Source organism: Hydra viridissima, unplaced genomic scaffold, assembly GCF_058129835.1.
Source record: "Hydra viridissima isolate aposymbiotic clone 2 unplaced genomic scaffold, HvirCarnegie_v1 scaffold_8, whole genome shotgun sequence".
NCBI classification, from domain to species: Eukaryota; Metazoa; Cnidaria; class Hydrozoa; order Anthoathecata; family Hydridae; genus Hydra; species Hydra viridissima.
Genome location: NW_028324307.1, coordinates 14,521,806 through 14,549,244, shown reverse-complemented (window position 1 = coordinate 14,549,244; position 27,439 = coordinate 14,521,806). Strand labels below are relative to the sequence as shown.

General features: G+C 30.1%; 2 protein-coding genes across 2 annotated transcripts; both read right to left on the bottom strand.

Annotated features, from left to right (window-relative positions):
* Positions 1-1,695: 1,695 nt before the first annotated feature.
* On the bottom strand, positions 1,696-26,004 carry LOC145194909 (semaphorin-5A-like). Its single transcript, XM_090094659.1, has 10 exons — positions 25,758-26,004; positions 25,427-25,477; positions 25,120-25,299; positions 14,616-14,731; positions 13,891-14,384; positions 7,148-7,404; positions 4,034-4,084; positions 3,506-3,685; positions 2,545-2,660; positions 1,696-2,363 (listed from the first exon to the last, which is right to left on the bottom strand). Exons 1-10 carry the CDS (start codon positions 25,915-25,917, stop codon positions 1,869-1,871), a joined length of 2,100 nt encoding a protein of 699 aa, XP_089950785.1. The 5' UTR covers positions 25,918-26,004; the 3' UTR covers positions 1,696-1,868.
* Positions 15,655-17,036, bottom strand: LOC149885260 (uncharacterized; the record flags this gene model as incomplete). The annotated part of the gene is made up of 1 exon (XM_090096043.1): positions 15,655-17,036. A coding segment is annotated over one exon (432 nt), but the record flags the coding sequence as incomplete, so codon positions are not given.
* Positions 26,005-27,439: the final 1,435 nt, after the last annotated feature.

The following is a 27,439-nucleotide window of genomic DNA, read 5'->3' as shown; positions in this document are numbered from 1 at the left end:
AGCAAAACACAGTTAAAAAATTGAATGGACCTTTCCCATAAATCGGCAAAAGCGCAATGCATTGTGGTAGTTGTATCCATTTAAATCAAAACAAATGTTGAAAAGCGTAATAAATGTTGTTGTATTCCCATAAAATGAATACAACTACCACAATGCATTGCGCTTTTGCCAATTTATGGGAAAGGTTCATTGAGCAAAATTCTATAAAGATTGAACAACTGATTAATGGTCTAAGGTTTAGTTCACTGATGAGTCGAAATTTTTGGAGGACGACATTGACAATATGTTTGGCGGTTGATCGGCGTATGCATGATTAATCAATGTGATATTTCAACAGTCAATCATGGTGGAGAGTTAGCATTGGTCTGGAGATGCTTTGCTGGGAACAAAGATGGTAATCTTGTGCAGCAATTTTCCAGCAGAACGCTTTTCCGTTCATTAACGGCTTGTGGGTTGGTAGATAGATTTTTTATTAAAACAACAATCTCAAGCACAGTTTTAAATAAAATGCCGGACATTTTCTCCTCATTCTTCTGATCGCAACATAATCTAGCAGTTGTAAGGCGAGTTGAACAGAAATGAGAGGAAAATGCAACCAACTTGGGAAGTTTCTAAAATCTTGTCGGAATAAAATTATAATAGAACCATTGGATAAACTATTTGAAAGAATACCCAAAGTATGCGCTGCTGTTATACGGGCAAAATGCAGATATTTTGAAGAATCAAAAATATCTTTAAAAATTCTTCAAAGGTTTTGTAAGAGCCAACATATTTTGTTTTAATAATGTTCACTTTTTTATAATTAAGTAATTCCATCAACAAACAGTGGAAAATCTTTTTATTACTTTTGTTACATGAAAATGTTTTTATTACAGTTATCTAGTTAAAATTTATGAGATGAGCGTAAACTTTTGACCGGTAACATCTATAATGTGTCGCTAAAAATCAGTTTGTTTCATGTTGATTTAAGTTTAAACAAACTTTCTTCGTGTTCTAACCATGTCGACCTTTTTGTGCCAGCGAAACTAAATTAGCGAAGAGAGCTGCTTTTTTGTTTTATTTTGTTAAAAGCTGATAGATTTCGATTGCTATGTAGGGTAGACCGGGGTACGTTGGCCCTAGGGGCAGGATGGCCCTTTTGAGTTAGTTCTCTGACTATGCGCTTCGGCGCGCTAGGAATCAAGGGGAAGGTCAACAGCATTTTTCCCCTCATTCCTCAGAAGTATCACTGATATCTGAGCACAGTTGCCAGTGTTGTATCTTTTTATCGATTTTGGATAAGCTGAAGTATATTTTGAATAGTTTGCTTGATGTGTTTGTGTTCACTAGTCTTCGACAGTAGTGGTATAGGTAAGTATCTTGTTTGAAGTTTAAAGTCTGAGGATTATTTTAATATACAATGTTACACAGTATCTGTTGATGGGTTAAGAAAAAAGTAATTTTTACTCTAAACATGGCGATGGGGCAGGTTGACCCAGCACAAACGAGGCACGTTGGCCATGTGGGCTAAAGTACCCCGTTTACGCATGCATATTTTTTAATTCATATTAAATTGTTTGTGATGGAACAAAATGCCAGTGATAGAGTGTTTTTATTAAAACACTCTACAATTTTTGATTGCGTTATGATTGCTTGAAACATTCTTAAACTTATTAGATTGGAACAACATTGTACAAAGTGATACAGACAAAAATATATAATAGATTTTATAAAATTATAATTGTGACAGCGGTATTAAACGTTATAGAATTATGTTAAATTCTATTTATACTTATTTAAAATTTGAATATAAACACTAGCTAATAATCTCATTAAAGAATCTCATTGAACAATGTTTTTGATGATGTCATTGAAGGAGCATCGATTAATTAACAACTCTGGGTATTGCATTCATCAGCTTCGATGCTATTGCCTAATCCCATTTCTTTACAGTTTTTACCTGTTCCCTGAGGAATTGGATTGTTGCAAGCTCTGGTGCGCTCTGTTCTTCCGCCTCCGCAACTTTTAGTACACGGTTCCCATGTTGACCATTCTCCGTAGCCACCATTTATATCACACGGTTGTGTGTTGCAGGGTTTTACGTCCTCAGCATTTCCGTGTCCTTGTTCCATACAAGTTTTTCCTCCGTTACTTGGAAGTGGGGAATCACAAGCACGAGTTCTTACATAATACCCACCTCCGCATTTTTTAGAGCAAGAGCTCCAATCGCCCCACAAACCATACCCTCCGTTGACCTCGCATAGATTTTCACAGTCCCGACTTTCAGAGTTGCTGCCAAGTGAAGTGCAGTCTTTTCCTCCATTGCTAGGTGGTGGATTATCACAGCTACGTTCACGCTTACTGTTACCCTTTCCACATTTTACCTTTAAATAAGCAAACTAATATATAGAATAATCAAAGTAATACTTAAAAAAAAAAGGTGTTTTTATGGTGTTCATTACAGCAGAAAAACCTCTATATATAATTCTTAGGAATCCGCTTCTTCAAAGAAATATTTTTCTAACGTGGATTTGATGAAAATGATATTTACAACAAAGTGTTTACCGAGCACGAAGACCATTCTGTCCACTCAGAATAACCACCATTTACTTCACATGGTTGTAGATTGCATGACTTTACTTCTTCATAAGATCCTAGATTTTGTTCGGCACAGTTTTTACCTACAACCAATATAATATATTTACATTTTTGTATATAACATAACAAAATACGAAAAAAAAATTCGAAGCCAACCAAGTAGCTCAAAAGGTAGTGAAACTTTCTTGCTTAATAATTCATAGCAGTTTTCGGACACTCAAAAAACACCTTACTCTCTCTCTCTCTTTCCTTCCCTCCAATCGACCACAATGTTGTCAGGAAGCACAAATTCAGGAATTCGATGTTTTTCTCCATTTAATTACGTCATTTCGTCTGAGTGGTGATTTTTTCAACCAAAAAAACCTCACGTTAATTGAGCTGCAAATGGCCTTGCAATCGCAAAGATATTTATTTAGAGAAATAGGGTATCAACGAGATGCCCTTTCAAGCGGATTATCACTCAGATAGTATCTCCTCTTATATTATAATGCGTTATACAATAAGGTTTTGTACCTTGATGAGAGACTCGTTAATTTTTACGAAAGTTTTTTTTCTTTTAGCATATTTAGACCTTGATGTCTTTTTGTTTAATTGCGATTAATTTATCCAACGAAATCCAAAAACTGATAAAAAATGCGATTCTTATCACGACAGAAAAAACTTCATGAAAAAAAAAAGATTAATAAGGATAAAAAGTTTAACAAATGTACAGAATAAACAAAATCTCAGCAGGATTTAAAAACGGAATTAAATAATTGCATTAAACATTTAAATTCATCTACTATCGCGATTTCGCGTACTTTAGACAAACCGCTCTAACTACATCGAGTTGCCACTAACATGGTAGTGGAATTGTTTGACATGATTCTGAAACAATAGAAAAAATGAAAAACATAAAGCGTCATATTTTTAAAATTTAAACGATTACCTCCAAATTTAGGCACAGGTTCAATGCAGTAACGAACACGTTTCTTTACTCCATCCCCACAGGTTGCACTGCATGGTCCAAACAAGCTCCATTCCTCAAATCCCCCGTTAATTGGGCAAGGTGCAGAGTTACATTGCTGCATTTCGATAGAGGGCCCCAGGACGCTGCAGTCATTTCCACCTACAGATAAATTTTATGGAGTAATGGTAAAATAATTTTCTAACCATAGCATGTAATATAACCCAACTGCTCATAGTTTTAGTTCATTTTTTAGTTCATTTTTTTAGTTTTTTTAGTTGTTTAGTTGTTATTAAAAATAAAACAACTTGATCAAAGATTTAAAAAGTAGAAAAAAGTAAGAAGACATCTCAAAGCTTGAATGGCTTAGAAAAGAATTTAAAATCTTAATTCGATAAAAGATGAAAATATTTTTATTTTAATGTCTTTTTATCTGAATTCAATAAAAGATATAAAATTATTATTTAATTTTGATTTTAATTAGCATTAAAAATAGTGATAAATAATTACCAATCGATGGTGAAGGATTTGAACAAGCTCTTCGTCGATGAATAACTCCACCTAAAAATTATTAACAACATGCTTAATTATGTCAGTGAAGAGAAAATTGTTGGCTGTTTTGAAATGCTTTAGAAATATCTTCACTTATTGGATTCCCCAAGTACAAACTCTTTGTACGAGATTAAGATAATAGCTGTTACAAGTTTCCAATTTCGGTAACTCAGACTTTTGTGTACAAAACCATCGTTTAAGATTAATTCCCTGCTAACTAGTGTAAATTCAGTGATATTCCATCAATGACTTTGCATAACAGTATTATTTAATTAACATTAATTTACTGATTATTCTCAATTAAGGAGAAAAAAAAGTGAAGTGGTATCTGGCCGAGTACTAATTCTGGCTAATTATCAAAAGCCCTGAATGCTTTATAGCAGCAGATCTATTGGTCTATTATCAAATATAGCAGCAGATCTATTGGTCTATTATCAAATATAGCAGCAGATCTATTGGTCTATTATCAAATATAGCAGCAGATCTATTGGTCTATTATCAAATATAGCAGCAGATCTATTGGTCTATTATCAAATATAGCAGCAGATCTATTGGTCTAAATAAAATTTCTATTATCAAAGAAAATGCATTATGAAATAAAATATACTTAAGTTTGTAAATCTTAAATGTACATTTAAAAAATTAAATAGATTTACTGACGCTTTGTTTTTTTTTTGTTTTTGTTTTTGTTTTTTTTTTTATTGTAACATTCTTATCAACACGAAATTGATATTGATATTGAAAAATTGAAGACATACTAGAAATATTTGATTAGTTTGACTTAGTTTACATAATTACATTCAAATGCTATTGCGTTTGTAAGTTGCTAGAATTAAAAGTAATTTTAGAATACAGTTTGTTAAATCTGTATACGTATTTATGCCAGTTTTGAATGTTTATTAGTTTTATATATATGTGTGTGTGTGTGTGTGTGTGTGTGTGTGTGTGTGTGTGTGTGTGTGTGTGTGTGTGTGTGTGTGTGTGTGTGTGTGTGTGCGTGTGTGTGTGTGTAGTATTGTAAAAATTATGTTAATATTTCCAGTAAGAGGAAATTATTAACATAATTTTTATTTTTATTATCATTATTATTTTTATTATCATTATTATTCTTATTACCATTATTATTGTTATCATCATTATTATTATTATTATTACTATTATTATTATTTTTTATTACTATTAATATTATTATCACTTAAAGTTTCATGCAATAGCGATCACTTGCCAGTTCACACTTCTAACCGGCTTCAGCCTTTTTATCGAACAGTATTTGGCCCACTCAAGAAAGCTTATAGAAAACATGTAAAAACTTAATTAGTAATTTTCCTGGGGCACTAGTTTCAAGCGTAAGTTTTTAGATATATGTTTGTGGGTATATGTTACAGCCTTGGAACGAATCTGTACTCCCAAAGAACATTTTATCTGGTTTTCAAGCTTGTGGAATTTATCCATATAATCCAAATATAATTCTACCTGAAGCTTACATGCTTAATTCTTTATACATAGAACCCAATTATCAAAACAATGAAAACCTGTTGAATAATTTAGGCGACATACCTCAAGCATCTATTAACCGTTGTGAAACAGCAGAATGCAATATTTATCAATTAAACCAATCAATATAAGCAGATGTTGACTTTTCTATTTCAACATCTTTAGCAACAAAAAAAATTTTTATACTAAATTTTGACCATAAATATTCCTAATCTATCCTCAATAAAAAGTATAGCTACAAGTAATATTAATACTCGAAATGGCGCCATGAACAAAAAAGAAATAACTGGTTCAAGTGTCATTCAAAGTTTTCCATTTAAAAATTAATCCTTTCTAGGATCCAGATTTTGATGTTTCAACTTATCCCACTCAAATCATTAAAAAAACAAAAACCGCGTTGAAACAAAACTATTTTTGGTTCACATTTCATGAAGCACTGGATAACAAACATTAAGAAGTTCAAAAAAAATTAATAAAAAAAAAAGAGAAGAAAAGATTAAATAAAAGAAAAAAAAGAAGAAGAGATGACTTAAAATAGCTCCACACTAACTGCAAAAAAAACAAAAAAAAACAAGATAAATGTGAACAATTTATTATTCTTTTATTTGTTTTTATTTTGTTATTTTTATTTTCCCTTAAACATTGATATTATAGTTTCTTCATTATACATCATGTTTAGTTTTTCTGATTTAAAGCACGTAATTTATAATGAAGTTATGCAAAAAGTTATGCAAAAATTTGGCCGATGGCCAGAATTTAAAAAAAGCGGCCAGAAATAGGTATTTTAGCTGGCATCTGAAAAATTGACGCTGAAACAAATATCAATTTTGATTTTGTCAAAACTATTTGTGAATTTTATCCATCCCTAAATATCCTATTTACATGCTAATTTATTCATATAGCAATTTTTATTTTTAACAATTTTTATTTAAACAATAAGTACGTGGCCAGATATTGATCAGTTGTCATGACAACTAATGTCAAAAAATTAAGAAAAACTTTGAATAATTTAGTCATAAATTCTAGATCAAATGTCCTATTGGCTGATTGTTAAATTGTCTCTAAGCTACGAAAAATTGAATGGGTTTTTGACACAATTATAAATAATATCATTTTGTTAACATCGCAAAAGCAGTGAGTGAATTTGATAAACGAGTACTCTTCCTGCCACAAGTTTTAGTGTTTTTGCACGGGAGAATATTTATAGATACTTTTACAAATTTCCGATCTAAAATTGTTTTCAAGACACGTAATTAGCTTATAAAAATCGTAATTTTTTTATAAAAATTTTAGTTAACTTAAAAAATTTGTCAAAAGGCTACGTTAGAATTAACGAACAATAAAAATGTAGCAAAGATATAAAATGTTTCCTTTAGTTAAACTTTGAGAACCTGAGAATCTCTTTCGAGTATTAATATGCAACGCGATACAAGGCACGCGGTAATAAAAGTAACTAGTTTTATCAACAACATATAACAGTAATATTTTAAAGAAAAAGTTTGTTAAAGAGGCAATTTTCGAGACAACTACTTCCAGTTCTAACACGATGATATAAATTTTAAAAAGACTTTCTCAAACCTCCACATGAAACAGGACATGAAGAGAAAGGTGTCCATTCTGTATAACCACCATTCTGAAACAGGTAACCTCCGTACAACTTATCGAAAACCAAAAAAATCAGACATACCAACGCAATATTTGCAGTGCAAACAGCCACATTATCAGAATTATAACGCATTTTTATATGTTGACTTTTTTTTTTACGCCACCAAAATTTTTTTTTGCTTTGTTTCCAAGATTTCAAAAGAATTTTATTAAGAATATTATCAAGGTATTAGCGAAAGAACAATGGTAAAAAGCTATCCCACAGATGCGTGAAATACAAAAACAAATTATGAAAACTCCTTATTAATAACATTTAAGCATAAAATCGAATATATGTAACAATTTAAAATACAAAAAAACTGATTAAAATTATATGTAAATATTTTAAATAAGAAATTTTAATATGGTCGATGCGAGTAAAAACGGCGCTTTTTTTTACAGATAATTTCGTCTTGTAACCTATTGAAAAATGTTATGAAACTCAGTTTAAAATATTTTTGATAGCTTTCGTACTATCTACCATATTTTGTAAATATTTTGAATTAAAAACCATCCATTTCGAACAACTATTGAAAATTTAGTACGCCAGTTTTATCCGTCAAATCTGTTAAAACTGACGCCTGACGAGGAGGGTAAAATTTGCAAGAATTAACCCTCCTCGTCAAGCGTCAAATTTACATAAAATAAGACATCACGTGAATGAGTTATTCAAATTATAAGATGTATGTACTACGAGCTATTGTCACCAACGGAGTTACAAAGGAATTTATCATGTCGAGATGGTGTCGCTAAAGGAGTTGCAAAGGAGTTGCAAAGGAGTTGCAAAGGAGTTGCAAAGGAGTTGCAAAGGAATTGCAAAGGGAATGCAAAGGGTTAAAAGTAAAACTTCAGAATACAAACTTCTTCTTCAAATATTAGTTAAATAGTATTTAATTTTTTCAGAAATTTTTTCTTCTATTTACAAAAAATTGAAGATTTTATTTTAAGTAAGGCTGATGTTTTTTTTTTTTTTTTTTTTTGCTTTCGATTCCAATTAAGAGTATAAAATCTTAAAAAGATTACCAAGTTTAAAACGATTAAAACGATTAAAACGATTACGCATGGCAATTACAAAGTTATTACGCAAGGCGATTAAGCTGATATCTATCCAAAGCGATTACCTCAATTTCCCTGATTTCAATAAGTTTTTAGAAGTGTTCATGCCGGTATCCACACTTTACTGACAGCTACTTGCGCTTTTTAAACTATGACTATACAATTGTCACAACAACATATTGAATTATCATCACCGATCGGTGTTGAAAAACATTCAGGAGTATCGTGGTTTGTCGACGACGACGGAGAGTCTCTGGTCAACTTTTAGTGTACAGAAAATCAAGTAAAAAATGCTCTAGTTTTTCTCGCAACGTTAAGTAAATAAGTTTAAACTAGTGCTGAGGATTTTCCTTCATGTTCATAAGAAAGGTTTATGAATGACAAATATCACAACGATCTGTCGCGGTTTTTTTTTTTTTTTTTTTGCTGCCTTTTATTATATACCTTCCAGGTTTAAAAATGTCGTTAAAACGTTGTTAAAAGCAATTTTGTAGATGTTTAAAAACCAAACATAGTTTGAGACAGGTTACATTTAATGAATGACAAGGGAAAAAAAATCTAGTAATGGGCTATTTATATGAAAAGCAGACTAGCTCGTTTGCAGGGCTAGCCCTTTTACCGAGATCGACGTCGTCCTTATTTTAACTTAATTTTATTTTGCATTTATATGATTAAGAGAGCTAGCCCGGCAAGTGAGATCTCACTGTGTTTTGCCGAGATCTCGGCAAACGGGCTAGCCTTTGTCCATATAAACAGCCCCTAAGTCTAACTTGAATGCGTGTAATAACATAGTTTAATCGCATAATTTAATCGCATAATTTGAATGTTTTAAAAGATTTGTGTTATTTTTGGAAGTAAAAATAAATGTAAATATTGCAATGGTGATCAAAGGCACACTTAAATATGATTTGAGTTTTGGACCAGACCGGTTTCCTAATAATTATGAATTAAGTTGATGAACACATCCGTTAAAAGATGTTTGCCATTTGATCACAGATTTAAGCAGTTTTTTTTTGTTGTTTTTTTTTTGCAGAATTTGGATGATGCAGACGGTCCTTAAGATTTATTTGAATTCTGAATAAATGGTTTAATGAAATTGAAAATAGTGTGGATTTTTAAATTCTTGTGTAGAAAAAGGTCTTTTTGATTCTGAGATAATTGTTTGAGCAGATCAATAATTTGAAGAAAATGACATTATGGATCATTTAACCTTTCTGGGTCATTTAACTTTTTTGCACTACCATGACAGACAGCAGGCTTGACATGAATAATCCCATTACCCAATTTCCACTGTCCATATTTGATATTTGATAAAAAAAAAAAAAAAAGGTAGTAATTACTACCTTTTTTTTTATAAACAAAAAAGTTTTTCCCGCCCAAAGTAAAATTTTTAAATCCGCCACAAAATGCAATGTAAAAAAAAAATGAGGAAGCGGTAAGCTTATCTAATGTAAAATATTTTTCAAATAAAAAATTCTAATTTGGTATACATTTTGAGTTGGGCACTTCTTAATTACTTCAGTTTTGGATTTTATTTATACAATTGTTTATGTAACTTGAACAGAGGGTAAAAAAAAAACTTCTACAAACTTCTAAACGCACCAACATAACTGAATATTTGCACAGCAAAATAGATAAGTTCGTGCTTCATAAGCATTTCACATCTCGCAAAAAAATTTTCTTTTGGCATTAAGTTTGATTCGTTTAGTTAAGTTTACATTTTAGAGCATTATTTTTTTTTTTTTTACCAAACAGTTGATGGATAACTCGACCAGTTGATGGATAACTCGACCAGTTGATGGATAACTCGACTAGTTGATGGATAACTCGATCAGTTAACATTTTATAAACTAAGTATCTTCAGAAGGAGAGAGACAACATGATCATTTTTTGACCTCTAGATCAAATTTAAGGTGGTTTACCAGGAAATAAAGTTTATATTTTTCAAATTTTTCAAATTTTCAGTTTAGATTGTTTTAAATAATTAATTATCCCTGAATTCATTTCTGAAATCTGTTTTTCAGAAAAATAAACACAAAAGGTTTATTTTAAGATTTAAACGAGGTGGTTAAAATAATTTTCCATAGCAACGGCCCCTATCAACACACTTTTCTTTCTTGTTTTGGACTAATTTTTGTATACTTGGCATACTTTTCAAAAAATTGAATTTTAGTATGATGGTTAAGTCTGTTCTATACCGTAGATTAAAAAAAATAAATAAATTACATTTACTTTCCGTTTTATGTAAGAGATGAATAAATGACAAAACTTTATATTTATGTTTACCTTTACTAATGAAGTTGTTTATGGATTTTAGTTCTTTTATTATTTAAATATAGCTAATATAAAAAGTAATGGGAAATAAAAAAAATCATTTAAGAAAAGTGAAGAGGACATTCGCTAGGAACAAGTTCCAAAAAGCAAGTAAAACCGAAATAGTAACAACAACTTTACTAAAAAAATCATGTAGTGCTAAAAAGCTTAGCAAATTTAAATTGAACGAAAAAAAGTATTCAGATGATTTTAATTTGATTATGTATTTTCCTATTCTCAAAGAAATATTAATGCAAGTTGGTAGCTGCCCAGATTGTCAAAATGGAGTAAACATACAAAATGATGATTCAAAGAGAATGGGATTTTCACACAGTTTGAAAATCAAATGCACATCATGTTCATATGAATGGTGCACTTTTACAAGTAATACTGCGGACAAAAGCACACAAAGTAAAGGCAGGAGTGCATTTGATATTAACTTAAGAATGATTATTGCTTTTCGTGAGATTGGTCAAGGGCATGAACCTATGAGTCTTTTCACTTATATTACAAATATGAGTTGCATGAATGTAAATGCTTTTCAACATAATCATAAATTGATTCAAGCTGCTTATGATTCTGCTGCTAAAGATTGTATGAAGTTTGCTGCAAATGAAATTAAAGCAAATGCTGTTGAAAAATCCACTACCGGTGTTCCATTAATCCAGGTTTCTCTTGATGGTACTTTGCAGAAACGAGGACATTCTTCTCTTAATGGTGTAGTTACTGCTATAAGTAGCGGTTGATGTGTTGATGCAGATGTATTAAGCAAGTATTGCAGAGGGTGTCAAATTTGGTTCAACAGAAAACAACATTCTAAATATGAAAACTGGAAAACAAATCACAGTTGTTCTTTAAACCACACAAACTTGTCAGGGGCAATGGAAAGGATTGGTGCACTTAATATCTTTCAACGCTCATTGGAATTGTATGGACTCATTTATAAGTACTATCTTGGAGATGGGAACTCCTCTTCTTTTAATTATGTAGTAGCAAGTGATCCTTACGCTGAGTATGATATCAAACCAGAAAAGTTAGAGTGCATTGGACACATTCAGAAAAGAATTGGAACCTGTCTCCGTAATCGTCGTAAAGAGAAACATGGAGGGCTAAAGTTAACTGGAAAAAATAATCTGACAGAAAGGGCAGTGAATATCATCCAGATTTATTTTGGAATGGCTATTTGCCAAACTGTTAAAAATTGCAAATTAAATGATACACAAAAGATATACCAAATGAAAAAGAACATTAGAGCAGTACTTTTTCACTGTACTTTTTCACTGTACCAATTTCAACAGTCAATCACAACGCCATGTTTTATGTCCTGTAGGACCTGAAAGTTGGTGTAAGTGGAAAAAATCAGAAGATGACCAGGGAAATGACAATTATAAACCAAAAGTTAATCTACCTATATGGGTTCATGATATTATATTAAGTGATTTCAATGATTTAAGTGATGACCAATTATTGAAAAAGTGTGTTCATGGAGAAACACAAAATTGTAATGAAGGGATCAATAATGTAATTTGGTCTAGGTGTCCCAAAAATGTGTTTGTGAAGAAAGCTACCCTTGAAATTGGAGTGAATTCAGCTATATTGAGTTTTAATGAAGGAACATTTGGTCTTAAACTCGTTTTTGAGTATCTAAATATACCACACAGTGGTAAGACTGTAACCGGTTCATTGAAAAAGGACAAGCGTCGTGTTAGTAATATGGAGAGAAAAGAAAAAACTTTTATTAAAAAAAGAAGAATTCAATTAAAGGGATTATCTAAAGGCTGGTTTGATAAAGAACAAGAACTTGAAGCTAAAAAATTGTATGCTTCTGGAAGTTTTTAGACTGTTTTTTATCTTTATATTTTTGAAATGCTGTTTTCTCAATAGGTCATTTTTTGCTATTTACCTTTACGTGGAACAAGATATTTCCAGATCGGTTTAAGATATGGAGCTGAAATTTTCAGCATTTGCAGTTATAACTTAGATCTGGAGATTGAACTAAAATCAAGACATAAGGTGCTCTATTTACAGTGTTATTACTCATTGTTCATGATTTTTTTATGTAGACCCCCTGAAAAGTGGTATAAGTTATAGCAAATATTAATAATTGACCTTTCTACTTGTGCAATGAACTTCATTTTATTTCAGGAACTAGATAATATAAGCAAGATTATTTGTGCAAAATTTCGAAAGAAAAAGATAATTTATCTTTGAGTTTTCTTGTTTCATCCATGTGTACAGTTTAATGCCTTTTTCGGCTAAATTTCGCTATTGGAACTATTTTAGTTAATATTCTGAAAAAAAAATTCAATTCGACAAAAAAAATTTATTTCCTGGTAAACCACCTTAAAACATTCTATGCAATACTATTTTCAAAATTTAAAAAAATGTTTTGTGGTCGCACAATTTATTTCAAGTTTGTACTGAGGGTTTAAAATTACAATCTAAAATTTTTATTTTCTTGATAAAACGTTTCTTGGTTTGATTTTTTTTTTTTTTTAATCACTTTACATCTCTATTCTTACATCTCTATTTTTAACAATTTAACGTAAATTTATTAGGAGATATTTCAACTTCGTGGCTGTCAAAGTTCAAAGACTCGAGTTGCTTTAACATAATGTCTAGAAATACTTATACATTGTTAATAGGAAATCGAAGTTCATGTAAAATCAAATGGTTGTTATTTTTTAAAAAAATTTTATGTCGTTTGAGAAGCTCTTCTAAACGTAACTCAACGTAACTCTAAAACGTCTTTACTCAACGTAAAGTCTTAAGCCTCGTATAAGCTTTATACTTCTTAAATAACTATTGATGAGCCCAAACATAGTCGTATTTTGTCAAGTTAATATTAGTCGAGTTTTAAAATCTCACGATAAGTTGGCATTCGCCGCGTTTTAAAATCTCACTATAAATTGAACAATTAGAACGTCTGCAAACTGAATTTTTTAAAGTGTTTATTGTCATTTAAAATAAATTTAAACATAAATATAACAAAAATCTGTAAATATAAAACATAAATCGTTGTTTATTTCTTATCTTTATCTTTGTTAAAGATCAAAATACAAATATTGTGAAATTCGATTCAGTTTTTTGCTGTAAAACTTGAAAAATAAAAGATAAAAATGAAAATAATTTAGCATTACTTTCATTACCTCCCTAACTTATACGCATATCTCCCTAATTTAAATCTTATCTAAAAGTCACGATGGGGAAGGAGGCTTAAATTATCAATTTTGAGGCATTTGTTTACAAAGTACTTTAGAGCTTAGCATCGTTTCTCTTTATTTATGAACGAAGTAACTTTAACTCACGAACAGGCTTGAGTATTGCATTCATCAACTTCAATGCTTAGTCCAAGTCCTTTTTCTTTACAACTTTTCCCTGCGCCCTGAGGTTGAGGGTTATTGCAGAGTCTGGTACGCTCTACTCTCCCTCCTCCGCAACTTTTAGTACATTTCCCCCATTCTGACCATTCTCCGTAACCACCGTCTACATCACACGGTTGTGTGTTACAGGGTTTTACATCCTCAGGATTTCCGTGACCTTGCTCCATACAAGTCTTTCCTCCGTTTTTTGGAGATGGAGAATCGCAGACACGAGTTCTTACGAAAATGCCGCCTCCACATGGTTTAGAGCAAGAGCTCCAGTTGCTCCACAAACCATATCCTCCATTAACTGTGCAAGAAGTTTCACAGTCTCGACTCTCGAAACTGTTTCCAAGTGAAGAGCAGTCTTTGCCGCCGTTACTGGGCGATGGATTATTACAGCTTCGTATACGGTTGTTTTGACCCTTTCCGCAAGACACCTTTTAAAAGCAGAATAGAACTAGTGATAATTGCTAACAAGATAAAATGCAGGATAGTAAAAATATTATCAACTTAAAATTTGAAGAATTAATCTTTATTAACCAGAACAAAAAATAACAACAATTATTTTAAAAACTAATATAATTATTTATGCAGTATTTATTTAATTGATATTATATAATACTATATTTATCTTGAATGAGAAACTGTATTTACAAAACTCTAAATACCGAGCAGGGAGACCATTCAGTCCATTCTGAATAACCACCGTCTACTCCACAAGTTTGTAGATTGCACGGCTGTACTTCTTCGTAAGGGCCTAAATTTTGTTCGGCGCAGTTTTTACCTGCAGCCAAATAAAGTTTCGTTATTGAATAAACGGATTTACAATAAAACAACATAACTTAGTACCCAAAGCATTTAAATGCCCACATCAATGAAAAAATATCGCTGGTGTGATAGCATATTTACTTAAATTTTATAAAATTTAAATCACAACTTTTTGCTGAGAACTGCAACAGGTACAGGGAGTTTTAAAGATGTTGTAGAAACATTCAAAAGACGTTCAGGCGTTCATTACCTAAACGTCCATAAGGTGTCTTTGAAAGTTTTAATATAATGATAAACTAAAATGTAAACAAGTTTTATATAAAAGAAAACGCGTGCTTTTGTTACACAAAATCTGTTTTCATTGATTCAACTAAAAAATTTTCAAAACTTTTTCTTGCATTTTAGCCAGCGCGTTCAAAAGGCGTCTTTTAGACGATTGGACCAATCGTCAGCGTTACTAACCGGCGGTAAAAAAATTGCAGTAAAATGCGAATACACATTGTTAAGATTATTACTAGGCAATAATTATTAGAATGCACAAAATGCGTAATACGCATTTTACACTTTTTTACAGTACACTGTTAAAAAAATATCGCGCTTTCTACGGAAAATTTCCGGCAGCTACGATGACAAAACTTCCCGTTATTTTACGGAAAAACCCATCACATGTAAACGGAAGTTTCTGTAAATAAACGGATATTTCCGTTTAAATACAATGGGTTTTTTCCGTTTATTTCCGTTAAATAACGGGAGGTTTTGTCATCGTAGCTGCCGGAAGTTTTCCGCATATAAACTGAAATTTCCGTTGAAAATCAATGCGTTTTCCCCGTTAAACAACAGAAAGGTTGTGGCAACTCAACTGCCGTATAGTTTTCGTAAATGAAAGGAATGTTGTTCATATGAAAATTTAAAAAGTGAACATTTTAAATGTAAAATAGATTGAATGTTATCGAAAATATTATCTAAAACAAATCATTTTTGATTTACAATAAAATATTAAATTTTCCGTGATTAAATAATCAATTTGTAAATAAACAACTTCAAAAAAAAAAAAAATTAAAATTTTAATAAAGTATTAGCACATAATAATGTAATTATATTACATAATCCTATATACATTTACAGTGGGGTGCAAAAAAAAAGCCACACTCAATTTTTTAATAAAAAAAAAAGCAATAAAAAATGTCTTAAACTCATATAATGAAAGTAATATAAGACAATTTTGATAGAAAGGCTTTTGATATTATTGTATATTACATATAATAAAAAGAAATTAGGATTTGTGAAGTACTTTTCAAGTTTTAGTTGTATTAGTATTTAATTGGCCACACTTTATTTTTTATGATTTCTGCGCATCTAGAAGGCATACTGTCTAAAAGTCTTTTTAATAAGTCATTTGGCAAAGCATTCCATCCAACAAGAAGAGTTTGGAACAGTTCATCTTCATTTGTTGCCCTACATTCTTTCAATTTTTTATCCAATATAGACTATAGGTTTTCAATTGGATTTAAATCAGGAGACTGTGCTGGCCAAGACATAACTGGTATCAATTTAGATTCTAGATATCTCTTATTCAACCATGCTGTATGTTTGGGATCGTTATCCTGTTGAAAGATGTAGTCACCATTAGGAAAAAATTCTTTTATACTTGGTCCAAGTTGATTAACTAAGATTTTGTGATACATATGCTGGTCCATGGTGTCTTTCACCCGGTAAAGTTGTCCAACTTTGTGTGCACTAAAACAACCCCACACATTGACCTTTTTGTCATGTTTAATGGTTGCGTTTCATGTTTGGGGGTTGAATTTTTCCCCAACTAATTTCCAACAGTGAAGTCGACCATTATAAAACAAGATGAAAGGAGACCCGTCGCTCCAAATAACTTTAGCCTATTGTTCACATGTCCAATCTTTGTGCTCAATGCACCACTTTAATCTTTTTTTGCGATTGATTTCACTAACAAATGGTTTTTTTATTTGCTTTCCAGAAAAAAATTCACCTGATACTTTTATTCGACGAGATATTGTCCACTTTGAGATATTAGTAAGGTTCAAATCTAGTTTTATCTCACTACATGTGATTTTACGATCTTTTTTGACAGTGTTAAGAATGTAAGGATCTTCCTTTTTTGAAGTTTTAGGTTTTCTCCCTGATCCAATAGACCTTTCAGTTGTAGCATTTTGTTTATATTTCTTCACCAATTTGCTAATAGTGGAGTTTTGCCGTTTAAAACGCTTTCCATAGCTTCTATGAGACTCTCCTCGATCAGCAGCTTCAATAATTCGTCCAATTTCTATATCCGTTCGTTGTTTTGTAAAATATTAAATGTGCCCATGTTATTCTGTCTTTTTAATGATTTTTGTTATATAAATATGAGTTTATATATATACATACCTCTTCTTTCCTGAATTTTTCACTGCCACATCCAATTTTTTTTGTTTTGCTTGATTATACATTTTATACTTAAAATCAAGAAAAAATGTCAGTGTGGCTTTTTTTTTGCACCCCACTGTACATAAAAATTTATTTTTATCTAATATATTTATTGGTTTCCTAAAATATAAATAAATCAACTCAAATGCAAAAAAATATAGTATTTCCTTTCTTATCCATTTCGAATCAACTAAAAATAAAAATGCATAAGTTTTTGAGTAAGGAAACATTTTAATATTTAATAAAGTAATAAATTATAAAAAAAGTTGTTACTGTATATGACTGATTTAGCGAAGGCCAATTTTTTGCCATTGTTGGTGCCAGTTTTAAATTAGATTTAAATTAAAATTAGAAAATTAGATTTTTTTATATTATTAAGTAAATAAAAATCTTTAGAACTTCTTTGAAATCAAATTCTAATAATCAATTACTAAATTTACCTACCAAATAATACAATGATTTTTTGAGCAGAAGATAAATTAAGAAAAAGTTTAAAACTCTATTTTAACTCTAATAACAATTATTTATTCTAATAAACATTTTAACAATCCAAATGTTCTTTTCTAATCTTTAATAAAAATTTATTTTGATTTATTATAAAACCATTTAAAAAATAAAAATTAAAATTTTTTATACTAAGTTATTTTACTAATTTTATATTCCATTGTTATATATTATAATATAATAAAAAATGAATATTTTATAATAGAAAATTAATAACTCTAACCCATCTGGTCATTAATCATTGCTAAAAAAAAACTAAATTTATGAAATAACATTTCATTATTCTAAGAATGTTTAAAAATTAACTTTTTCTTGCTTAAGTTAAAAATTGTTACAAAATTAATATCTCTCTTTATTGCTATTATTTTTGCTAAACACAAAATAATTAAAAATAACTAATTTAATATCCCTAGAGTTGATAATACACCAATATATATATATATATATATATATATATATATATATATATATATATATATATATATATATATATATATATATATATATATATTATAATATTTATATAAACTTTTCAGTAAATAATCGAAGAAGAAGAAGATGCAATTGTCAACTTTTATAAATATTTCTATTTCTTTTTGAAGCTAAATGTGTACCCAAATATAAGTTTGAAAAATCATCACTTATGGCGGTTTAACATGTTAAATATAACTGCAGTTATTAATAATACAACGGAAACTTCCGTATTTGAAAATTTAGCCGCAGATACGGAAAATTTCCGTACATAATGTATCTGTACATCCCATACATGGATATACGGATACTTTCCGTGCAAGTAACAGAATATTTTTCCGTTTTTTAACGGAAATTTTTAACAGTGTAGAAAGACTGTAAAGTTGTGTAAAAACAGAAAATATCGGTTTTTCCGGCAATTTATGATTAAAATTCGTAAAAGTGGTGGTAGCGATGATATCACGGCCTACTTAATAACAGGCCTGAAAGACGCGCAAAAAAAAAAAAAAACTGTAGGCGGATATTTTGTAAACAAATATGTCGATTTAAACAATTTTGTAAACAAATAAGTTGAGTTAAAATTTAAAATTCGCTACACTAGCTGCTAAATTGCTTGTTTTCAAATTTTGAGAGCTGTTTATTTTAAAAACCTTTTACAATAAGATAACATTTTTTAATCGATTACTAAAAAAAACAACACTTTTCTTTAATAATATCTTTTCAAATTTCACAAACCCTACAACTTCACAAAACATATTTTACATACATTTACATTTCTGCTCCGCAATGATCATTTTTGTGACAATTTAAGTACTTTTAAAGCTGGTTCTTTTGTCGATCGAGGTGAGTAAAGCTTGCTATAGTTGTTAAATAATATGTTAGATAGTATTTTTCCATGAAACTTATCTATGTTTTCAAATCCATAAAATTCTGCTACCATCATTGTTATATTTATAAAACTTGTCCTACAAACTGATGACATGATGTGATGAAAAAATACATAGCAATAAATCACCCATTGACACATATTGTCTCCAGGTATCTTCAAGCCTCCTCTGTTGATTTCTTTAGTAAATTCTCCAAATTCGTTGTAATAGAACTGCGTATCATATTCATCTACATCATTTCTACTGATGTATCCTGCAATATAAACTAAAGCCATTTTTACAGACTTAGACAAGGCTAACTCCATATTTGAAAGATTATGAAACACATTGAAGGTATTGTCATCATTTAGCAAAAATCCACATTTCAAACAAGCATGTTCACAACATGTTTGAATTCCATCAAAATCTGTGTTTAAATCAAGGAGAAGCTTTGTTTTCTTAATGTTTACTTTTTGTAAAACTTGTTGAACATTAATAAAATATGTTCCACCAGAACCTTGACGTAGCTTACTGAACATTTTTTCAATGGGATCACTAGAAAAATTTCCTAGATATACATATTCGTGTGAAGTGCTGAGGAGATGCTTAGTTAACTCAACCAGTCCTCTACTCGTGTATGCAAGAGCAAGAGCAGTATCTTTGGTAAGTTGTTTTACTCTTTGTCCTTGTTTTTTAGGAACCATTTTTTCAAACATACTTGCTATATCAAGTAAAAAATCTAATCGTTGATCGTTAGGGTTATCAAAGACAGCCCTTTTTAAGTCTTTAGTTTTAACGTCTTCGAACTGACTTTTTACATTTAGGATTTTGAAAAAGTCTACAATTTTTTCTATAAAATCAACAGTTCCACCTGAATCCTGAATTTCTGGATGAATTTTTAATGCAGTTAACGTTTCAACACAAAAAATCTTAAGACATAAAGCAACATTCTGTCGTTCTATAGGTTTTGGACAGATAGAAATTTCATTAAGCTTTGATAGTTTCACAATAGAATTATTTTCTAACTCAACCAGCTTCTTCAAGTCAACCCACTTTGCAGTTTTTTCAAGGCCGCAGTCAGAATACTTTAACTCTTGCATTTTTTCAGTTAACCAATTGTTTCTGATAGATTTGATTAGATGTACATAATCATAGAGCAAAAAAATGTTTTCAGTTGTGCGCCATGGAGAAATCAAATTGAATTTTTTAAAGAATGATTGATTTACTTTATTATTATCACATAAAATTGCAACAGTAATGCCATTACATGAACGAATCAAATTTAACATATTTACAACTTGTTCATATTGAAAATCAGCACTTAAACGATACACTGGCAGTGCTTTGTACAAAAACCTCTTTCCTCCTAATAATGAGCAAATCATAAAACTCAAAACAGTGGTTGCAAAATGTTCTGGATTATTTACTGCTTTTCCAAATAAGTTACCTCCTTGATACGTTAGTTGTGGTTTTACATAAACTTCATCGATTATAATAATTACATTTTTTTGACGAGGATCTTCTAGTTGCATAAAATATTTGTTGAGGAAATCAAAATCCTCTAGCTTACTAACCTTAGATATAAGTTTACCAAGTGTTACAATACTTGGCATTTCATAGTCATCTCTAATACGACTGTAAAGAGATCTTGAAATTGAAAAATACTCAAAAGCCCTACTTAGAATTTCTGGAGAATATTTTTTATTACCAACAAATGTTAATGCATGCATGCTAACAACTTGTTGTAGGATAATGTTTTTTTTATGATCCATTTCAACGGAATGTAAATATCTAATAGCTTCTAAAATTTGTAAGAAAGATGTAATTTTATGTATTCGATTACTGCACAGTGGTATAATAGAGCATCTAGATCCAAAATAAAAACCTTCAAATCGCATATCAATTTTAACTTTTAAAAGAAACTGTGGAATAGCAGAGGTATCAATATAATCCTTACTTTGGATTATTAAACCATCATCCACTGTAAAAGATGTTACTGGAAATGGAATAACTTCTTTGCTTACTTTTAGGCAAAGATCATCAAAACAACTAATTTCATACAAATCCAAGTGAGCTGAAATTTCATCAGGTTTCATGTTACGCGTAGATGGTAGTGATTTTGTTGTTGTTCTTTTTGTTGGTGGAGGTGTAGGAATTTGACTTTGAAATACACAGATGAAAATAGTTGGTGGATTTAAGGGACGAATTTTACCATGAATTTGACAAGTTTCATAATTAACTGGCCAATGATTTTCACAAATGAATGTATTTGGACTATTTGGAATGTTTTCTCTTGGAATAGATCTAATCCATCTTTCTCTTTCTTGAGGATTACGGTTTTTGTTTGGTAATCGAAAAAGTTTAACTTTATGTTCTTTATCATAGTTTCCTCTACAACCAGTCACACAACATTTAAAAGGCATGATATAGTAATTTTTGTTTTGAAAGATTACTAAATACATAAAATACAAATAAAATAATATTGACTATCAAATAATTATAAGCAATTGATTTTAAATATATATTGTGTAGTATATCATATTATGTAAATACATTACTGCATTATATCTATATACATGACTGAATATATATATATATATATATATATATATATATATATATATATATATATATATATATATATATATATATATATATATATATATATAAACACTAAAAATATAACTAAAAAAACCACAAAACTTTCTCCATTTTTGTTTTGACAAACATCCGCCTACAGTTTTTTTTTTTTTTTGCGCGTCTTTCAGGCCTGTTATTAAGTAGGCCGTGGATGATATATATATATATATACGAGATGTCTAATTTGCGGGATTTGGACGAAAAATAAAGCTGCTTTTTTTGTTTACAAATTTAATCCGTCATTTATAATAAGGGCAAAAGCTATACCCGACGTGCGAAATAAAAGTTAAAAATGCATATTGAGAGCATTTAAAGTTCCCAATAAGTTAAAGATCATTCGAAAACTCGTTTTATTACTTAGATAAGTTTTTTATGAGCCTAGGTTCTTTACAAAATATCATAATTCATAGAAATGCTCTAAAAGCGTCTGTCCCAAGTTAAACAACTTGGAGCTTTTTTGATTTATGAAATCTGTGAAAATGTCACTTCCTTTCACATATCTGTTAGAAAAATCATACGTAGCACAGGAATTCACCACTTTAATGTTAATTTTTAAGATATTATATAGCTAGATAAGTTTTTTGCCCTAATTAGAAATGGCTTCCACAACATTGCGTTATACCATACGGATTCACTTTTCGGATCGAGGTTAGACATCTAGTATATATAATATATCATTGGGTAAATATGGGTAAAATAGCGTAAAATTTTACTTTCTTTTTTTTTTTTATCAAGCCAGATAATTGTTAAACAATTTATTACCTCCTAAAATTAAAAAAACTTTTTGACAGCACAATTGTATTATGCTGTCAAAGAGTTTTTACTAAAAAAAGTTGTCTTAAGATTGCAAAAACTTCATTGGGAGATACAGAGGTCTTGCTTGTTTAAGGATTAGACTACATGATTTCTCGATTTCCTACTCTTCAGAGGAAGAACTTTACGAAGTGGATGTTCCTGATGCTGCAGCCAACATGAAGAGAGTAATCACAGAGGAATTTGAGAAAAGTCTACCCAATAATGGTATTAGAGTAAAATTTTATAATGTCGATCCACTTCTACACCCATATTGTAGAGGATAAACACTCAAAAATATAGCAAACAGTAAGGAAGGACTGGAAGCTGCCATCAAGAGATTGGTTGACTATCCCCCAACCACAATCTAGTTCTACGAGTTATTGGATGATGATCATTGATCGCTAGAAACATCCGACCTCGATGAAGCTATGGATGGCTTCTCCAAGTCAAATACCCGAAACTTAAACTGGTCTGAACCTAAAGAGCAACAGCAGCCACAGCTAGACACTTAAGAGAGTCAAGGGACTCTAGCTCAACCAGAAGAGAATGAAGGAAAAGTGAAGACCAAACTCACAGTATCTCTTTGTTGATTCCAATGACACTCCAACAAAGACAAAGTAATAATAGTACTAGCAAGTGACATAATGAAGTCAAGTAGGAAGGGGAAGGGGGATGTGAAAAAGTACAGAACATCTCAAGTTCCAAAATCTTTTATTTAGGAAGGTAATGAATTATCAAATTATTAACATTTAATCATTAACTTTTAATCATTAACTTGTTTATTTAAAATTGTATATGTAAAATTTAGTAATGAAAATACAATAAACAATTTAAAAAATGCTTGTTTAAATTTCCGGTAAATAATGATAAACGCAGTAAAAAGTAATAAAAGCGGTAAATTAAAAACACCGATGCTTAGATTAGACAGCAAGTTTGGTGCGAATAGTTGATTAAAAGTTAATTTTTGTTAGTACACTAAATGAAATATTAACACAGGAAGACGAATTAAAATAACTCTTATTATTATGAATACGTGAATAAAAATGAGGTATTCACTTGTTTTAAAGTTGCGGAGATTATACTTTGGATATCTAAAGTGTAATCTCCGTAATTTAAAAGTTCGTCGTAATTTAATTTATAGCGTGTTAGGAGAATACGGTTTTTACTTTTTTTGAGTTACGTAACAAATGTTTACAAAAATTTTATATATGTATAACATAACAGTCATGTATAGCATATGATAATATGCATATATGGCATATGTTATATACAATAATATGCTGTATATGACTGTTATGTTATATATGTCTTTGTTACGTAACTCAAAATAAGTAAAAACCGAATTCCAATACAGCCATATGTAACATGTTTACATATGGCATAGCAGTCATAAGTAGCATATTGTTACAAATGGCATAACATGTTTGGTTATTGATTTTTTGTTTTTATTATTTTCCCAACTTATTTTGTATATTTTAGCCAAGTTAAGTTTGAACCAATACAAATACAATAAAAACAAATACAATAAGTAGGATAACAAATAACTCTGTATACAATAACTTTGTGGGAAAAAATCTTTTCCGAAAAAGATTTTCATTATTTTAAATTATTTCATTAAACCAGACTGTAAACTGGCTATATGTATGTATGTATGTATGTATGTATGTATGTATGTATGTATGTATGTATGTATGTATGTATGTATGTATGTATGTATGTATGTATGTATGTATGTATGTATGTATGTATGTATGTATGTATGTATGTATGTATGTATGTATGTATCCTAAATAGAAAATTCTAGCATGTGAGCAATCCTAAATAGAAAATTCTATAATATTCATAAACTGGATGTCTCTAGCAATATAGTATATGATAATATAGTATATAGTAGATGGAGTAGTTCCCTGGACATGAAACTATTGTGCTCTAGATAGCAACAAAACTAGCTGATATTTTGTATTATTTATTATATCTCTAGTTATAAATGTAGTTAAGTAAATGATCTCAATTTCTATATTATCATCCGCGTTAAAAGTATTAAGAATGTCTATTTATATAAAATTAAGCTTAAAACTTGGTTCTATTGCTGTTATCTTTAATAACTAAAAGGAAGTTGATGTGACTGGTTAGACGAGACCAAAGATTTTCGACGAATTCGACATACTTTAAGAGAATTAATTTTCTATTCTTTAAAACAAAAGATTTGTAACAATACGCATCGAGCTTGGTTCGCAAAAAATACAATCTTGCACGTCCATATAAGTAATCTTAAGAAGACATTTTCCGACTAATTTTGATTATTACATACTGAGATTGCATGCTATTAAATACGTCATTGAAAATGTAATGTGAATGTCGTCACTGTGATCGGATGTGTTTTTATTTATATTGCTTAGATATTCTAAAGTTTCTTTTTTCTTCCTGACTAAACGCTTATGTAATACAAAATTTGACTAGAAGAAAGAGCTAAATCAAATTTTAAAAATAAACAATAGGTTTACTCTAGAGATTTGTAAGAGTGTCGGTTCACTTTTATACACGCTCTCTTACTTAAAGCACTGATATCTTAAAAATAATAAAAGTTTGCTTTAAAGTTTTAATTTTTTTTTTTTTAAAGAAAAGTGTGATTCACATTTTTTTTCCACTGAGGCTCTGTTACTTAAAGCACTGATATCTTTAAACCTAAACATACCTCCAAATCTTGGTGCAGGCTCAATGCAATACCGAACTCTTTTCTTCACTCCGTCTCCACAGGTTTGACTGCAGGACCCAAATAAACTCCACTCTTCAAATCCTCCGTTTATTGGACATGGATTAGGATTGCAAGGTAAAGTCTCGATAAAAGGTCCGAGTCTGGTGCAGTTATATCCACCTGCAGAGAAACCTTTTGTGTTATACTACTGCAAAAAATAGATATAAAAGTTTAAAAATAGAATAAATAAAAAAGGAAATAAAGGAGGTAAATCCCTTTAATGGTATTTATAAGTAAAAAGGTTTACCAAAAGTTGGTTCTGGATTTGTGCAGCTTCTTTTACGGTGAATAACTCCACCTAAACAATAAACCAGCAACTGTTAAACATGGAGCACTCTTACTCTCACGCACTCACACACTCTTATTTGTGTAATGTGTAGTGGAAAACTTTTACTCAATTTGGAAAGTTAGAGCTTATAGGAAAAGTATTTTTAAAAAATATATCCGCATTCTGAGACTCAAGTCCTTATTTTGACCCGGTTGAAGGTAAGTTACAAAACATTTGCCTAAAGGTAAATGTTCTCCGCCCGTTGTAAGGAATCAGCGGTTAAAAAGATAAATATAAAGTTTTTTGCTACCTCCGCACGTAACAGGACACGATGTGAAAGACGACCATTCCGTATATCCACCGTTCCGAAATACAATCCCTCCGTATAAGTCATTAATAATCAAAAAAATAACAAACGCCAAAATAATATTTAAGCTGTAAATAACAACCTTCTCGAAATTAACACGCATGTTTTGCTTCAAGTAAGTTTTAACTATGTTACAGCTTATTTTGTTCAATGAACTAAAATGACAAGCTGGATTTTGATACAATGGAAACAATTATTTAAAATCATTAACATATTATGCATATCAGTGGTTAAACAGCATTTATTTAAAATCTTATGTAAAAAAAAAAAAAAAGCCAAATCGGAATTACGATCTTAAAACTTAAATTGTCTATAATATAAATTACATTTTTTCGTGAATACTTAGACATTTTAATTAAATAAGAGTTTCAAGTGAGAGCAGATGAATCTATATATAAATTAATCTATATAGGAGATACATAAGAGATTAATCTATATAGGAGATACATACATATATATATATATATATATATATATATATATATATATATATATATATATATATATATATATATATATATATATATATATATATATATATATATACAGTATTACCAAATCTTTTTTTTTTCAAAAAATAAATGGTTACGCTCCAAATTATACAAACAATAAATAACGGTACTACGGTACTTCCTTTGTAAGTCATTTGAATACTATTATGAATAAGGAGTTATTTAGCGTGCGTATTTTTTGTTTCATTATTTGTCTTAAAAGAAACTTAGTATTGAATAGGCTTGTAAAAAAATTATCCGACCAACGATATATAGGCAGGTTTAATAAACTTTATGATAAATTTCTAAAAATTTTTTAGCAAATTTTTAAAGAAGCTGCGAATCAAAAAATTCGAATTATGTTTTTATTAGTGAAATGGCTGAAGGTAAACGTCACTGGACTGTTGCTTAGAGAAATCTAGCGGTCGATCTAGTCAATTAGGGTAAAACTTATCTCCAGGTGCAGGAAGAGACTTCATAATACGGTGTCCGACATAATGAAGAAGTATAATTTGGTCGGAACACCAGCCACAATAGATGGACAAGGACAAGACGGACAAGGTCGCAACAAGAAGTCTCTTAAGAGTTTTGATAGAAACTTAATTATGAAAATCAAGAAAAATTGCTTCATTTCTGCTCGAAAACTGGTTGAGCAAGAGAAAGAGGATTATGGATTCAAATTATTCCTTTAGACAATCTGAAACCTTTGGGCTCGGATACAATTTCTAAGACGACTTGTGCGTAATAAACCATTTTTGAGTAAGACATGAAAATGATTGGAGTTTGCAAAAACATGCCGTCAAGTTTCTGGAAAAAGATCCTGTAGAGCGACGAATCGAAATTCAACTTAAAATCATCAGATGGAGTCGAACCAATGTCTAGACTTCTAGAAGCTGTAATCGAACCAGGCCCTACAAAGTATTAAAACAATTATTTTTTAATATTTAGTAATTTATTATAAAACAGAAAATGTGATTGGTAGAATATTTTTTTGGACAATAAAAAAAAGAACTTAATTTATTTTAAGATCGGAAACTTTGTGGATTCATATTTACACCAGAATAAAAATAAAACCATCTTTAAAAACATCCTCTTTTATTATTGTTTACCTTGAGTCTAAAAAAGTCTAAAGTT